This window comes from Bemisia tabaci, chromosome 5 (assembly GCF_918797505.1).
Source record: "Bemisia tabaci chromosome 5, PGI_BMITA_v3".
Classification (NCBI taxonomy): Eukaryota; Metazoa; Arthropoda; class Insecta; order Hemiptera; family Aleyrodidae; genus Bemisia; species Bemisia tabaci.
In genome coordinates, this window is record NC_092797.1 from 15,748,681 (window position 1) to 15,765,828 (window position 17,148).

General features: G+C 37.0%; 1 protein-coding gene across 12 annotated transcripts in view; it reads left to right on the forward strand.

Annotated features, from left to right (window-relative positions):
* Positions 1–17,148, forward strand: part of SERCA (ATPase sarcoplasmic/endoplasmic reticulum Ca2+ transporting SERCA) — an 88,282-nt gene that overhangs the window by 63,637 nt on the left and 7,497 nt on the right. For 9 of the 12 annotated variants that reach the window (XM_019058702.2, XM_072300334.1, XM_072300333.1 and 6 more), the window contains 14 exons: positions 1,185–1,298; positions 2,318–2,456; positions 2,854–2,996; positions 3,487–3,750; positions 4,225–4,448; positions 5,111–5,324; positions 5,749–6,042; positions 6,689–6,973; positions 7,631–7,843; positions 8,373–8,593; positions 9,012–9,169; positions 10,031–10,295; positions 10,762–10,879; positions 11,410–14,920. In XM_019058702.2, the coding sequence (XP_018914247.2) occupies positions 1,185–1,298; positions 2,318–2,456; positions 2,854–2,996; positions 3,487–3,750; positions 4,225–4,448; positions 5,111–5,324; positions 5,749–6,042; positions 6,689–6,973; positions 7,631–7,843; positions 8,373–8,593; positions 9,012–9,169; positions 10,031–10,295; positions 10,762–10,879; positions 11,410–11,610 (2,853 nt within the window). In that variant the 3' untranslated portion in view covers positions 11,611–14,920. Of the gene's footprint in view, positions 1–1,184; positions 1,299–2,317; positions 2,457–2,853; positions 2,997–3,486; positions 3,751–4,224; positions 4,449–5,110; positions 5,325–5,748; positions 6,043–6,688; positions 6,974–7,630; positions 7,844–8,372; positions 8,594–9,011; positions 9,170–10,030; positions 10,296–10,761; positions 10,880–11,409; positions 14,921–17,148 lie in introns of those variants that run through there. The other 3 variants (XM_019058707.2, XM_019058708.2, XM_019058706.2) reach the window with 1 other exon arrangement.

Sequence of the window (17,148 nt, forward strand, 5' to 3'; positions counted from 1 at the left end):
TTCCCTTTTGTGTTTTCGCACCGAAAGCTCAAGCTCCAGCCCCCCCCCCCCCCCGCCCGTTCTTCCGTGTCCGTATCTCAATGTCAATATCAAAGATCGACGAACTCTGGGAGCGTGGGTGGCGGGGGAGCCATCCGGAGAGCCCTTAAATAAAACGTCTCTCAACACGTCCATCGAGTTCGGACCCGGCTCCGGCCGTCGGTTCGCCGGTACCTTAAAAAATATTTTCGTGCGCCAGCCCCCCCCCCCCCCCTCCGTTCTCCTCCCCCGCGCGTCCGCTTCTATTAAGTAGGTAACGCGCGGTTGTCGGATGGGAGCTTCGTTCAGGGGGAAAAGCACGAACTTTGGAAGGTCGGTGCAAAAAAAAATTTACTTCGAATTTTTAAACCTCCTTCCAGCCTCATACTGTCCTCATTATTGGAGATTTTTTCTCAAAGATAATAAGTAGGCAATGCCTGGAAAATGAATGATTCTCACTGGAAAAAAAAAACACATTGGATCTAGAGTCCAGACTCTTGAAAACATTGACAAGAAAAAGTACTCTTGATTCAATCGGATTTTTACTTGAATCAAAACGAAATCCGCTTAAATTAAGAGGCTTGGTTCTTGATTTAAGCTAGATTCTGATTGAATCAAGAGTACTTTTTCTTGTCGATGTTTTTATGAGTCTGGACTCTAGATCCAATGTGGTTTTATTTTCCAGTGCTCTTTTAAGTTACTCTGACTTGGCAAAAAAGATTTGAGTATCTTTTTTTCCGAAACGTCAGGAATAGCGAATAATTTAAGACGAATAATGGGGGGGGGGGGGGGTGAATTAGGAAAGTCCTGAATTTTTCTGAAATAGATGTGGTTGTGCACTTTTTTTTTAGTACCTACTTTTGAAAACTCAGAGAAAGATGTTTGCTGCTTGAGCTCTTGATCTCATGTTATCATCTTGAGCGAATTTTTCCGAGGGGTTGTTTTCATGCAGTTGTGTTACTTACATCATCCGTATCGCATTTTCCCTAAGTCCCGGAGCATTCATAGGGCAAGGCTTAGATTCGGATGATGAAAGCTGAAAAACTTAAACGGACCCTGCTGCATTTTTCCATGTTTCCCTCTATTGGCTGGTGAGTTTTAATTTTGCAGTGTTTATTTCTTAAACTTTTCAAAAAGTTTTAACTGTAAATTTTTTTCTGTTTCAGGTTCTGGCTCTATTTGAAGAACATGAAGACTTTAATGACACACTAACCTCATTTGTGGAACCCTTTGTTATTTTACTTATTTTAATTGCAAATGCCATCGTTGGTGTTTGGCAGGTAAGCTCATAATTGATTTTTTTTAAAAAAAGGGAAACAGACATGATTTTTTTAAACCCGACTTCAAATCTATTTCTATATTTTCCTCAGGATTTTTCTCAGATAAAGGTGCTAAAATGAATATAAACATCTATAACGGATTACGATGACTAATAATTTTTGTTAGATCACCTAATATTTAAAGGATTTCTTCAAGTCTTATTAATTGTTTTTTTTATGAGGACATAATGTATTTCCAGCTTCTTTCTCAATACTTCTCTAAACGATTGAAAAAGCTCGAGCAATGAAATCCAAGAAAAACTGTTAACATCTTCCCACGTATAAAAGGGTATCGCTTAATGAATTCGCTCTCCACCTCAAGTCATTAATGTTATTTGATTCATCTATTTGATCGTGAATTTAGCGTAACACGCTGACCAATGTAAAAAAGTTCAACAGAATGGTTTTTATTGGTTCACTGAATCTATTCCGAGATTTGAGGAAGTTTTATTTTGATCTTTCATTCAAAACTTGAGCATTTTTGCAGCTTATGATCAAATGATTCTCAGAACTTTCAAAGTAAATTTTTAGTCCTCCTCCATCCCCTTTTTTTCTGCATCCTCTCTTCCTCTGCATTTTTATGCTCTGATGGAAGTCAACAAGATACCTCAGGGATGGAGATAATAATTGCTCTAATAGGTCTAACTGTGATGTTATGTAGGAAATGAAGTTTCCAGAAATCAATCTCTGTAAAAAATTTAGATCGTAATTTCATCCCTGAAAACTGCCCAAGATCTATCAGTATGAATTAAGAAAATTCGGTATTTTGTTTTGCTAAGATTAAGTGCAAAAACGTGCGAAAGTGAACCATGTTTGTTGAATTTCTAGGAACAGTTAAACAAAATTTAATTTTGGTATCCATTACCGGTCGATCTGATAAAGATTTTCAATATCAAGTGTTCCAGTCAAGTTTTCAAGTCCACACTCTGTCTAACAAGACTAGCTAATTTCTAAGTTCTCGGTCATTTTTTGTTGTTTAGGAAAGAAATGCAGAGTCAGCCATTGAGGCTCTTAAAGAATATGAACCTGAAATGGGTAAAGTTGTCCGAGGGGACAAATCTGGAGTCCAGAAGGTTCGTGCCAAAGAAATAGTTCCTGGTGATGTTGTTGAAGTATCTGGTACGTAGAATCCCCAATTCTGATTAGTTCTTTTGTTCTATGCCTCCAATATGTTCCTGCCGACACATTGTGTGCTTTTGAAAATGCAAAATTTGGCAATTATAAGCTGTAACATTAGCACAAGAAGCACTTATAAAAAGGATAGAAATGAAGCATCGCAATACTTGTGTGATGTACAGTCTGTTATTCATTTTGTCTCAGTTTTGCGTTAACCTGAATGAGGCCTGAAAGACGGTTCAAACAACTAATCTTTTTTTGGAAGCCTTCTTAGTTCAATCCCAAAGAGGAGAGTAAAATAATTTTTTCAAGAGTACCTTGCCCTACTGATTTTCAATTTTTTTAGAAATTTGTGTATTATTGCTCTCTAATCTATTTTTTTTCTTTTTGTACCTTTTAGTTGGTGACAAGATCCCCGCTGATATTAGGCTCATCAAAATTTACTCAACGACATTGAGGATTGATCAGTCTATCTTGACTGGTGAGTCGGTCTCAGTAATCAAACATACTGATGCAATTCCAGACCCAAGGGCTGTCAACCAAGTAAGTTGACTTTGTTTTTATGTAATTGGACAAGAAAATTAAGTTTTTCGTATGTATCAGATGGCATTAGGTTCAGGCATCCAAGAGATTTGTCTCTCAAGTCAACTTTTCTCTTGCAAGGGTGGATTATACTTACAGCGTAGGAACCATTTCTAGTGCCACTTCTAAGTACAATCATATTTGTGACTTGATTTGAATTTGCTGTTAGGCAGACAATTCAAATGGAATCTCAAACACCTGTCTACTCAGGCGTAGCTTTAGCCTCTCTCCTAGTCTTCTTAGAAAATCTTTAAATGTTGATTTTCCATCCCCTTTTTACTAAAAAACAGGAAATTTTCAAAAAATTGATCAGAAATGAAAATGGGGAAGTCAAAGATCGTTAATTCTGAAGTTATTTAGCCACCCTATTATGAGTGTCTTTTTTAATCTTGACGTTTTCACATTCTCAAATGTATCATGAAGATAATCACTCTCGACTTATTTGTTCTAGGACAAGAAAAACATTTTGTTCTCTGGTACAAATGTTGCCTCAGGGAAAGCTCGAGGTGTTGTCATGGGAACAGGTCTTGCCACCGCCATTGGTAAGATCAGAACTGAAATGTCTGAGACTGAAGAAATCAAGACTCCCCTCCAGCAGAAGTTGGATGAATTCGGTGAACAGCTTTCCAAAGTTATCTCAATCATTTGCGTTGCTGTCTGGGCTATCAACATCGGCCACTTCAACGACCCAGCCCATGGTGGCTCATGGATCAAGGTATGCAAAGTCTTTTATCTTCTTCATTTGATATATGATTTAAAAGCCAGCCTTTAAGAGCTAGAGAACCGAAACAACATTCGGAACAGAAAGCTCAAGGTATTAGGGAGAACTTTCCATTTTTCTTAACTTATACATGCATATCACGGATTCCTGCAATGTGCGCAATCCATCAGAAAGGTTGTTGGTGGTTTGGAAAACTGGGAAAGTCAACCAATTTTCGGTGACCTAGGAAGCCAGGGAATTTGGCAAGCAGCGTTTCGCAAAAATCAGGGCAGTTAAAAGTAAAACATCAAAGTGGAAGTTGTGTTTTAAGGTCAGGAGTCAGAGAATTCGAAAATTTTGGAGTCAGGGAAAAGCTTGGTTACAGTCTTCTTCTTATGGTGATAAGATCTAAGACTTAAATAATAATTTTGCCTGGTATTTTTACTTCAAAAAAATAGCCTGGATTGATTATTTGGTTCTCTTTCACAGGGTGCTGTCTACTACTTCAAAATTGCTGTTGCTTTAGCTGTAGCTGCCATTCCAGAAGGTTTACCTGCTGTAATCACAACTTGTCTAGCTCTTGGTACAAGGCGTATGGCCAAGAAAAATGCTATTGTCAGATCTCTTCCCTCCGTAGAAACCTTAGGTTGCACCTCAGTTATCTGCTCTGATAAGACTGGAACTTTAACCACCAACCAAATGTCTGTTAGTAGGTAAGTACTCCCCTCTTTTTCGCAAGCTTTGTAATCACATCATGTAAAAATATCCAAATTGAGTTTTTAGCACTTCTGATCCTGGGAACGACAACTAACAAAGAGTGACTTCAATCTTAAATAAAAAGGGGAATCAAAATATAAGATTTTCCAATGTCGGCAATTTTAAAAAAATACACATTTTCAAAGCAGAATCTTCAAGTTAAAACGTATACCCATCAAAAATTCTTCTAAACTCGTGTTCTTAGACTTCCTAAAAAGTTGAAGTATTGAAAAAGGACCTACCTATGAGCTTGGCTCACACAGTCAAAATGAGCACATCAAAATGGGTCATCAAATCGATTTTTGAATGTTGCTGATCAAAAGTATGAGGCACTGCTACTGTTTAATCAACATTAATTGCAATCAGAGTATTGAATAAATGTCTTTTGATACTAAATCTGCAATTAATATTCATCAGAACAGAAGGGGGTCTCTTAATTTTGATTAGCAACACTCAATAGTGATGATCAATGATCCATTGTGATTGGCTAATTTTGATCGTGGCAACCATGTTATATTACGAATGGCAATTTTTTGCTAAAAATATAAATTTTGAAAGTTGTTTTATGTCCATTCAATTTGATGAAATTAAATAATAATTCTTTGCTTTATTTTTGCAGAATGTTCATCTTTGACAAGATTGAAGGTAATGACAGCTCTTTCGCTGAGTTCGAAATCACTGGTTCCACCTATGAACCCATTGGAGAAGTTTTCTTGAAAGGCTCAAGAGTCAAGGGCTCAGATTTTGAAACCCTCCATGAACTTGGAACAATCTGTGTCATGTGCAATGATTCCGCTATTGATTTCAACGAATTCAAACAAGCTTTTGAGAAGGTATTTTTATTGTCAGAATTATTTCTTAGCACTGCCACGCAAAATTAGTCTTATTTTGTCACATATTCTGAGTTCCAATTAACTATTTACTTTCATAGCTAGCTATGAATTTCAAATCAATGTACTGATATCTCAGTTTTTATTTTATTTCACTGCTATTTTAGAACTTATACGGGTGTATTAAGCCTCACGTTTTGGATATCTACTATAAAGGAAATGAAGTTGATCTAGTGTCGTATCCTCCAATTATTACAAGTGCACGCAAATAATTTAGTGATAGTAATCAATTGAAGGACTAAATCCCTGCCAAACTATAAACAGATTGGGAAATGCATTTAATCATCAATCGGTTCTTTTGCTGATCAATGCAGTTATTCTTTCATTTTGATTTGCTGTCAAACTAATTCCTTTTTTATTTGCCCAGGTTGGTGAAGCCACTGAAACTGCTCTGATTGTGTTGGCTGAGAAATTGAATCCATTCGAAGTTCCGAAGTCCGGTCTTGACAGACGTACCACTGCCATCGTAGTTAGGCAAGATATTGAAACTAAATGGAAGAAAGAATTCACCCTTGAGTTCTCCCGAGACCGTAAATCCATGTCCACATACTGTGTTCCTCTGAAACCCACGAAACTTGGATCTTCACCCAAATTGTTCGTCAAGGGTGCCCCTGAAGGTGTTCTTGAAAGGTGCACACACGCTCGTATTGGAAGCCAGAAAGTAAGTACATTATCATTTCATGAACCTAACACACACTTAATGCCGTAAAAGGCAAACACCCAAATAAATGACAAGTAAATAAATAGTAAATGGAAATGAAAACACTTTTTTGTTGAGAATTTGAGACGCTGCTGTTACAAAAGTACGCAAAAATGGGCATGACACTACGTCAGAAGTTTTACCATAGACACTGCTTTGTTCTTTTTCATCTTTGACCAACCAGTCTATGTTTTGACAGTCAGTCTATATTTTCCTGGCAGCACTGCGGTTAGCTCTACAAGACTGATGGGTCGGCTCCGCTGGCTTTAAAGTGGTTTCTTAGACTGTCTTGCTCAAATCTCAGTATCACTGAATTTAATTAAATTTTTGAGGGTTTGTCCCTTTTAGTTGGTCTTTTCTATCCTTTTCCTCTATCATGCTAGAAGTATTTGATTTGTTACTTTGGCCTGAGGAAAGTTTTAAGTTTACGTTTCCAAAAGATGAAGCTCTCTATTTATTTGTGAATGTTAATAATTAATCTGTTGACACGAAACTCAACGCAGAGTCAACTTTTGCAAATATTTTTCATCCCAGTTGAAAATCAAGGAAAAAATTGAAACCCAACAATATTTTAAGTTATCTCACATTGGTTCGTCTCTTGTTGCAGTTCCCTCTTACCTCTTCCCTGAAGAACCGCATTTTAGAATTGACCCGTCAATATGGTACTGGACGTGACACTCTTCGTTGCCTTGCCCTGGCCACCGCTGACTCTCCAGCCAAACCAGAAGACATGGACCTTGGTGACTCCAACCAATTCTACAAATATGAAGTCAACCTAACATTCGTTGGTGTTGTCGGTATGTTGGACCCTCCCAGGAAGGAAGTCTTTGATTCCATTCAGAGGTGTCGTGCTGCTGGTATCCGTGTCATTGTCATCACTGGTGACAACAAGGTAATGTACTAATTCTCTTTTTTTCATAAGTAGTTTGCAACGTTCTATAGAGATACATATCCCTGTGAAGGTGGCGAATCTTAGGCAATTTTTGTTAAGTTTTCAAGAAGATACGCTCCTTAGTATTCTGAAGCATTAATTAGTTCTTTTTTGTGCTAATAAAGAAAGTGAAGTTGTAATTCAAATCAGATCACTTCGAACTTTAAACCTATTTTGAACTGCAGTTTACCTCAGTTCATTTTTCTTATGAGTTACTCGCAGGATCCTAAAATAAAGAAAAAAAGCTTTCCGTGCCAAAACGGATCAACTGTTCTAGCAAAATGTAACTACATGTTCCTAATTATGAGTCCCTAAGCGTCCATAATTTTTAAATATTTTGATCGTTCAAGAGGCTTTCCATTGCATTAATGATGTTTCCATGGTCTTGAACATGGATTTTGGTAGCTTTATTCTCAATAACAGCCGAATTATTTCTTACTCTGATCATTTTTATTCGTCTTGAAATCGTTTGTTGTAATTGAGGAAAAAGACATGCTTTATATCATTTTGGTGTACTTTGGTTTATGTGTTGCCCCATCTAACCTAGTTTTGCTACTTAATGTTGCGCATTATGTGGGTATGTACTCTACTAATTATTACAATTTCTTGATTGACCAGGCCACTGCTGAGGCTATCTGCAGACGTATTGGTGTTTTCGGTGAAAATGAAGACACAACCGGCAAATCTTACTCAGGACGTGAATTTGATGATCTCCCTCTCGCTGAACAGAAACAGGCTGTTGCCAGAGCAAGGTTGTTCTCAAGAGTAGAACCTGCTCACAAATCCAAAATTGTTGAGTTCCTGCAGAGCATGAATGAAATTTCTGCTATGGTACGAGTTCATTTGCTTTATTTTTTAATTTCCCACTCTGTAATCTTTGTAACAACAGATCCACAAGAGATTTTCTTCAAAATGTATGCAAGTGAAATTGTTTTTTGTTTCATTCTAATAGTAAATAATTTGTCCCTCAGGTTACTACAAAGCCTCTTACCATGAACATTTGTAGTGAAATACGTAGTGACTTATTTTTCGAATCCCATTCTTTCTGACCACCGTAGTTATTTGCAAATATTGGGTATTACGGAGAATTAAGTAACTTTTGTTCAGACATGGTATGAGCAAAAGAGGCTAAGAGCCCCGAACCCATTTTTATCAACAGAACCTTCAGTAGGTACTTGAAAAAGTGTTTACTCCAAGTTTAGAAAATATGATCACCGCCCTCTTTTCCTTACAGTCCTTGACTTATTTACTCAGTTTTTCTTTCCCTCTTAAAGTATACATTTTTAGAGTTCCATCTTATCTTAAAGAGTTATTATATTTGTATCAAGTTTTTTATAAAAATTCTATTATATTTTCCCAGACTGGTGATGGTGTGAATGACGCCCCTGCATTGAAAAAAGCTGAAATTGGTATTGCCATGGGTTCTGGTACCGCTGTCGCCAAATCAGCCGCTGAGATGGTCTTGGCTGATGACAACTTCTCATCCATTGTATCTGCTGTTGAAGAAGGTCGTGCTATTTACAACAACATGAAACAGTTTATCCGTTACCTCATTTCCTCAAACATTGGTGAAGTCGTCAGGTATGTACCCTGTTTGAACTTTCTCACCTCTTGCTCCCTTTTTCCTTTCACGATGATTTAATTGTAGAAGTAAAAGCATTTAATGTGATAGTGGTGGAATAATGATTTAAGTGCTAAATTACGGAAAATAACTCACAATTCATTCACGAGGAAACTTGCTAATCAGTTCATGCGTCAACTTTAAGCTTGCGGCCTCTTCTACTGCTTTGAGCCGTGAAGCATCAAAGCAATTAGTGAGGTATTCTCGCTGACAGAGTAAGATGCGTTCATTCCATTTGGTTCATATGGATGAATTTTAAATGCCTGATTATGGAGGAAAGTATTTGTACTCTTCAGGAAAAACTGCCGTTCTTCCTCACCCCTGGGTAACCCCTTTATTTCAATAGTAAGTTAATGCTGTATCGCTTGTATTTTTCAGTATTTTCTTAACTGCTGCCCTTGGTTTACCCGAAGCCTTGATTCCCGTCCAACTCTTGTGGGTCAACTTGGTCACTGATGGTCTGCCTGCCACTGCTCTTGGTTTCAACCCCCCTGATCTCGACATCATGGACAAACCTCCCCGAAAGGCTGATGAAGGTAAAACCTGCCGCCAGTTACTAGTGAAACAGGGAATTTAATAACCCAAAACTCTCTAAATCTTGTAAAACCATAATCGTTGGGAGTCAGGAAAAAATTTAAGTGAAATCTTACAACTTATTCATACATACACGAGTTGCTTTTATAGCACTCTCTGGCATTTTGCGACGCCTAATCGCCCTAAAACTAGGTCTTCCCACAATCCATCAGGGAGTTGACACTCCCGAATCTCGTTTAAGACCCTCTGTTACCACCCTCTCACTGAGCGTCCCTTGCGTCTCCTCCCAGGAGGAACCTAATCAAGCATCTTCGTTGGCAGCCTCTCTTCCGTCATACTACTTATTCTGTCATACAACTTATTCTGTGTGTAATACTCATGGTGTCTAGGCTCAGGAAAGAATTCATATAAGAACTAAAAGTAGCGGAGAAAAAATGAAAATCTATGCTGAAAACCAGGAAACTCTCTTCTCCACCTTAGACCATATTGTCTTAAAATCTGCCAGATTTTATCACCGCAGGGCTATAGAATCAGACAAAAGGTTACAAGAAATCTATTATTCCACGAAAATCTGGAGAAAGTGGGAAGTTACCTCATTTTCACCCAAAAGTTGCTTCTGATAATTGGGGAATAGAAAAACTCCAAACTAGACACTGTAGGCAAGACAATCTAAGTATGGAGTTAGGTTAAGTAAACTAGTTACTCGATCAAAAAATCGTCTGCACCTGCTTTCCTTGAAAAAAATCAGTAGAAAGCTTTGTGAATACTATGACACTTTTTCTGTCAATCTCAGACAAAAACAAGTTTGTCAGTATTATTGCGAAAATGTGTTTCCTGTAATCAATGTTCCTTTCGTTTGTCAGGTCTTATCTCTGGCTGGCTCTTCTTCCGTTACATGGCTATTGGAGGCTACGTCGGAGCCGCTACCGTTGGTGCTGCCGCTTGGTGGTTCATGTATTCACCATACGGACCCCAGATGACTTACTACCAGCTCACTCATCACTTGGCTTGCTCTGGAGGTGGCGAGGAGTTCAAGGGCTTGGACTGCCACGTTTTCCATGATCCTCACCCAATGACAATGGCTTTGTCCGTCCTTGTCACAATTGAAATGTTGAACGCCATGAACAGGTAAAATACGGCTTAAAGTTTTGTCTCTCATCAGCATTACCTGAGAGAATTCATAGGAATCACTTAAATTGAAGTGAATTAAATATTTTTCTGGCAACCACTTGTTCTCTCTCTTAGAAAAAAATCTCCTTCAATGAAGTAGCATTTTAACAATTCTAGGGTTTTTGGAGTCGGAGAGTACCGGAAAAACCTATTTCAAATTGTTTTTTTAATCATCCAACGTAGCCTACAATTTCAGATAATTTTACCAAAATGTGTCTGGGAAATCTGAGTCAGGGAATTTCATTTTCTAAATTCTGTGGCAATCGTGTAATCCTGAAGTAAAGAAACATAATGAAGGAAGACACTGTATGGTGATTGCTTTATTTTTTCCCCGGAATATTGTTAACTCAGCGTTGGCTACCAATATTAGACTAGTGCTCTCATAAAGTCTGTTGATACAACTTTTGTTTTCTTTTTTTTTCAGTTTATCAGAAAACCAGTCGCTGATCACAATGCCACCATGGTCAAACATGTGGCTCATCGCCTCAATGGCTCTTTCCTTCACTCTTCACTTTGTTATTCTCTATGTTGATATTTTGTCTGTAAGTATTGCCTTCAAAGGAATATTTCTTTAGAAAACCTTCCATTAGCAATCATTTTTTCATGTTCTCCCATCAAAGCCATAGTTGAACAGCCATTTTGACCAAACCAAATGATTATAATAAATTTTATTTAGAACTTAGACTCCTGTTGTTTGTCTGATGCATTGGCAATCATAGGTTCGGTATGTAACTAAGTGGCTTAATTTATTGTGCTCAAATTGTCTATTGAAAACTAAACTGTACATCTGGCCGATAACGTTTGAATTAGGTCTCACAAAAATTCTCTTCTCTTTAATCTACAATCCTTGTCAACTTTTTAGAAGCCACTCTCACTCCAAAGCAATCCAAGGTAGTTTGGTTTGTAGAACTAAAAAATATATTACATCATTTCCTGGAATTGATGCCGTAAGTTATGGATCCATGATGGTTTACACACGCATTTTCGTATTTAATGTAGTTTTGTAATTCATCAGATTGATTCATTGTTGATTCATCCTAATTGATGTTTGTTTCTTTCTCTCTTTTTTCAGACTGTTTTCCAAGTAACTCCATTGTCTCCCGACGAATGGATTACAGTGATGAAATTCTCCATCCCTGTTGTATTATTAGATGAAACCCTTAAGTTTGTAGCTCGACGAGTCACTGACGGTAAGAGTTTTCTGTACCACATGCATTATCAAGTGTTGATGTGGGCCGTGTTTTTTGGACTAATCATCTATGGACCGCTTTAAGTTTTCACTCACCCTCATTAATCGATCAGCTGGTGTTATCAATAAGAAGTCCAAACGTGTGGAAATCGAAACAATTTTCAGGGTGTTTACTGCCACCAATTACTTAAACATGATGCTTGAATTTTTTCAAAATGTCTGAAAATGTGATAAGAGCCTTTTTGTAATCTTAAAGTGAACTTACCCCTCGTTGAAAGTCGCACCACCCTCTTCCCTTACAAGGTGTCTCACTCAAAATTCAAGGAGTACAACAGTCAACCGAAAAATGCTTGATTTACCTCTCATAAAAAATGCGATACAATTCAACCATAAAATTTTTCAAATTTATTAGTAGGAATCGCAGTACCAACTTTTGAAATAACAGCATTTACATCAAGTGATTAGACTTCCGTCTTGATTATTTTCTCATCATTCCTCTCTTTTTGACGTTATTTAAAACTTCCTGTAGGATTGAATAATTTTATTCCTTGACCCTTCAGTCTCTGGTCCCAGAGGTGAGAAGGTTGGCGCAGGCAAATGTCAGAGTCCTGAACTGATTTTTGCCTATTATTGGGAAACTCTATAAATAGCTGAAACATTAAGGTGCTCGAGACCTCTTTTTGTTAATTTTGTACGAAGCATGTTACAGGGCATTTAAGAGAGAATTTTTAAACTTTTGTTTTCAAGTTGAAGTTTCCCTTTTTTTACAAATTAGATTAAACTTTTTGACACATTGAAAGTCAAAAAACAAGAAGCAAATTTTTCCGTGCTGTTTTTGTAGTTTCTTTGGATTTTAGTAGAGAGTGAGGCAATCCAATTTTGGAAACCAAAAATACTGTTTGCAAAGTCAGTGGCAGCAGATCGACAGCAATCATTCGTGAGTTATTGTTTTTTTTTTTTTTAAAGTTCGTCTGTAGTAGGGAATGGGCCTGTTGCAAACTTTTGCTAGAGCAAAACTAAGAGTTGTTTCCTACAGATAATGCCTCAAAAATCACGATGAGCGCATCGGCAAAGTCTGAAATGCACTCATAACTTCACAATCTGCGTAAGAAATTTGCGGTTTTTTGAGCTTCCCGCTTCGAAAACGATACTACGGTACAGGTGAACATTTTGTTAGAGGAGTCGTTCCATTGGCGACAATACTCATCATGGCCGACGCCAGTCCGCCAAAACACGTGTGATGGGACGAGATAACACTTGAACAGGATTAAACCATTAACAATCGGCGTGTTTACGTTCATATTTTCCTCGCCCGCCTTAATTGACCTTGAACTCTCCTCGAATTACGCGAGGAACTGCGCAAGCGTCGGCCATGATGAATATTGCCGACGATGGAGCGACTCCTCTAACAAAATGTTCACCTGTGCAGTAGTATCGTTTTTGAAGCGGGAAGCTCAAAATAACGCAAATTTCTTACGCAGATTGTGAAGTTATGAGTGCATTTCAGACTTTGCCGATGCGCTCATCGTGATTTTTGAGGCATTATCTATAGGAAACAACTCTTCATTCTGCTCTAGCAAAAGTTTGCAACAGGCCCATTATCCATTTTAATACCTACCGAGTTCTTTCCATGAACCAGCACTGGTAGACTGTCACAAAATTGAGGCGATTCACCTCAAACTCAAGTCAATCGGGTAGTTCTGAATTGGTTGTACATTGGTTTTAGTATCCTTACTAAAAGTAGTATCCTAGACATGGGGGTAGTGCGAAATGTATAAATGTTGTTACTAAACAAGTTTCGGTTAAATTATTTTTTGTACATAAGAGATAGATGTTAATTTTGTATAAATCGTGAGATTGAATGTTCCCCTCGTTGAGGGAGAGTACTCTTAAAGAGTGGGAGTTAGAGTTTAAATAAGGAATGGCATACATTTAATATAGAGATAGGAATTTTAACTTAAAATTTAAATAGAATTTTCATTTAATTTGAGGCTATGAAGAATTTTTTTTCTATCAGCTGGAGTTATCATCTCTAGGTATATATATTTTTTTTAAGGCAACCTCTCTTCAAATTTTCATCTTGCGTTAGAAAATTTGATGCCTGAGTGCAATTGTAGGAAGGTTTATTACAGTTATCAGCGAAATAAGATACCGATCATGGTTTTGTCGTCCAGTGATGGATTTTTATTAAGTTTCAAAGGTGATACTCGAATAAAAAAGTGATTGTTTTTGAAGTTAAGTTTTTTATTCAACTTAATCATAATATTAGATTTTACTTACATTTTAAGTAGTGTTAGGTAACAGCGAAGTTAAGGGTTTTTCAGTTTCAAATTTTCGATACCTTTAGGTAATTAAGTGCATTTTTCCTATTAATAATTTAGTTATCTGGATTTTCATATTTCTTTAGTAGTATAAAATAATCATCTCTATCGAAGAGTTGGTATGGAATTGTGATTTTAAAACTTTTCATCCCCAGGCTATGACTGCTAGGGTTTTTTCATTTCTCTTTCCTTTCTTTCTCCAAGTGCCTGTTGTTACCCTCAATGCTCCAATGCAGCGAATTAAGAAACAAAAAAGAAATTATTCTCCCATTAAGGCAGTCATAATTTTAGGTACGGGAATGTGGATCCACTGTGATGATAAAGTTTGTCAACGCCTCGACAAAATCTGTCCTAACCAACATTATCAAAAGTTTAAGGTGTGCACAGTAAATGCCCTGCAAAATTGATGTCGAATCGAAGTGTATTTAAAAGTGATCTCTTAGTGGAACTAGAATTTGAATTCATCCATTCCTTAACTGTTGATCTTGAAATTGTTTTTTTATTGATTTTGACGTCCAGCCAGCCCTCCAATCCGTTGCATTCAGCTTATCATTCCATCTTTTCCCACGATCATAATTTTATTTGTTTTCACCTCCAGTATCTACCCGTCCCCCCTTACATGATTTAACATCATTGTCCGAGTTTGACCTCATCTCCCTTTTTGAATTTTAGTTCAGATCGAGCAAGAGAGTGTGCCTTTTATTTTGTTTGCTGAGTGCCCTTTTTTAAGTCACTTTCTTTTTTCTATCTCCTGTTCCCGTTTTTTTTTTTTTTTATTTTTGTTAATTGTATTTTTTGTCTGAATGTTCATTCGAAGTGAGTACTTAGTTAACGATCGAAAGACACTTTTTACTTGCTTTGTCAGGGTTGACTTCTGTACATAGTATGTATGTTTGTACATGCAGCAAAAATTTTAGATACCTACAACTGATATTCGATCCAACTGTATGTAATGATTTTTGCTATTAATTTAGTCTTTTTTTTTAAAAAAATCACCATGCGCAAAAGAAATAAAAAAAGTATAAAAAATAAAATTTTAAAAGTTTGAAAAAATACAATTTTTTCAGTGTGAATACTTGGTTTATTTGTTTTTGGTTTCCTCCTAATTATTAACACAACTGCATTTGTATGTTACGTAACAAAATGTTTAAGCTTAAGTTTTTTCCTTGTTACCAACTAGAGCTTCAATCAAATTTTTTTGATCTTTTCACTAGCTATTGAAAATCATTAAAAGAGAGGAATATTCCGTTTACTCCTTACACTGCTTACAACCACCAGTTATTTAGAGAAATTCAATCATGAACCTTCAAAACTCCCATTTTGCCACAAAAAGGCAAGAATTGAATGTACTGCTTTTAACTCTCTGTGATGGACACTATACTCCAAGAACTTATAAGGAAAGTTCATATTTACATAAATTTGATTTCATGTAGGAGCACTGCTTATGATTTTTGCCAGAATATAGGAGTGATTTTTAACGTTCATGTGTCACATTCTCAGAGTTACCCAGTAAGTAAGGAAAAGGGATTTATTTTTCATCTTGTCACCTTCCAGCCAAAGTATCCCAACCGCCATTTACGCTGAGGTGCAATGTTGCCGGACATTCTCATATTGTTTTAGTTTTTTCTTTAACTCTTTTGAATAAACTTTCATGAAAATGTCGCTCAATTTTGGTGACAAAAGAAATGTTCAGTAAACTTTTCAAGTGATTCTGTTCTTTTGCATTTCTGTAAGAAATTGGATAAGTTTGAGAAGTTTGGCAACAGTGCCTGAGCACCAATGACGCTTGTGATAATTTTGCCGGAAATGAACGATCTGTGGAAAATTACAAAGAATTTTTAGCGCGAAATCCAGCAAACTCAATCAAATTTTCACCTAAAATTATCGGAAATATGTAAATTCTCGCAAAAAACATGTCTCTGAAGGCCCCTCGTGTCAAAGTAGGTCAAACTTCTAAGTTTATTTGCACAGAATGAGAGGTTTCAGAGCTATCCTGCTGAGTTGTGGTCCAAGAGTTTGGGCATTGCTACCAGTATGTAATCTCTGAAATGCGTCTATTACAAAACATGTTAATTTAATCTGGAATCCCTTTTCCTGAAATCTGAAAATTTTTGATAGAGATACAACTTGAAAATATTTTTCAGGAAAGATGCTTATTTTATGAGCTCTCCTCCCCATAATAACAAAACACAGATTTTCCCCAATTTCTTGGGCGCAATTTTGAGAGTTCTAGGGCTTGTAGGTTTTGCAAAAATTGCCATTACTAATCACATTTTTGAACGTATTATTCCATGTAAATGGAAACAGAGGAGGCAAAATAGCATAACATCAGGCATAAATTTTTGATTATTGCCCATCCATCCAGGCCAACACTCTATGCAAATATTTAGGCATGATACTTAAGATACGTCATGGTTCCTCCTAGAGAACATACAAAAGGTGATTGTGAGCTTAAAAATGTAAATTTTTACACAACCACCGGTCTAATGAGAGTCATGCACGGCTTATAGCAGAGTCTGAACCTTGCTGTGGAATCATTCTCATTAGCTGAGGTGCATTTCTGCGCAATGACCTAATCTAGACGTTGCTGCTTTGCTACCACCCTTGTATTTTCTCTGTAATGATATCTTTAAGTATACAAGCCTATACATTAGAACATGGAGGTGAGAAAAGGGAAATGTTGAGAATCTATGCAGACCGATTGTTCAATCATAGCATTACAAGTAAACATAAATATGGTTTGAGCATCTTGAAAGATACAAATATCTTGCGACTGATATTTTTTCCGTAGAAAATTTGTCGTGGTGGATAGAGTGTGAAAGCAGTTCAAACTTTGCTTTAAGATACATCACACTTGTCTTCTTAAAGCTACAGACTGGCTGCAAAAATATTGCTTTACTCATCGTGATCTCGGACCAGAGGTCGGGGTCTAGTGTGCACTCTCAAATTGCTTTTCACTGCTCCAACTCATCAAAGCCCTAAATGAGTTATTTTTTTCAAAGAAACCGCAGCTTTACTCACAGTGACCGTTCGCAATCATTTTACGTGTACAATTTGCAAATATTCGATGCCAACCATCACCAATTTTGGCATCTGCCTTTTCAATGTGCCGTGTCGAAAATTATGTTCGGGAGGTCTGCTTACTCACAAAGGGCCCGTAGCAATTTTTGAGACTGCCACCTCAGTTTGATGATCTCTGCGTGAGGTGTTACAGCGCAAATTATTTTCTTGTATAGATCGAAGTTCTGTCTTTGTTTTAGTGTCAATGTTAATTCTAACCTCTGAGTTTATTTTCCTGCCT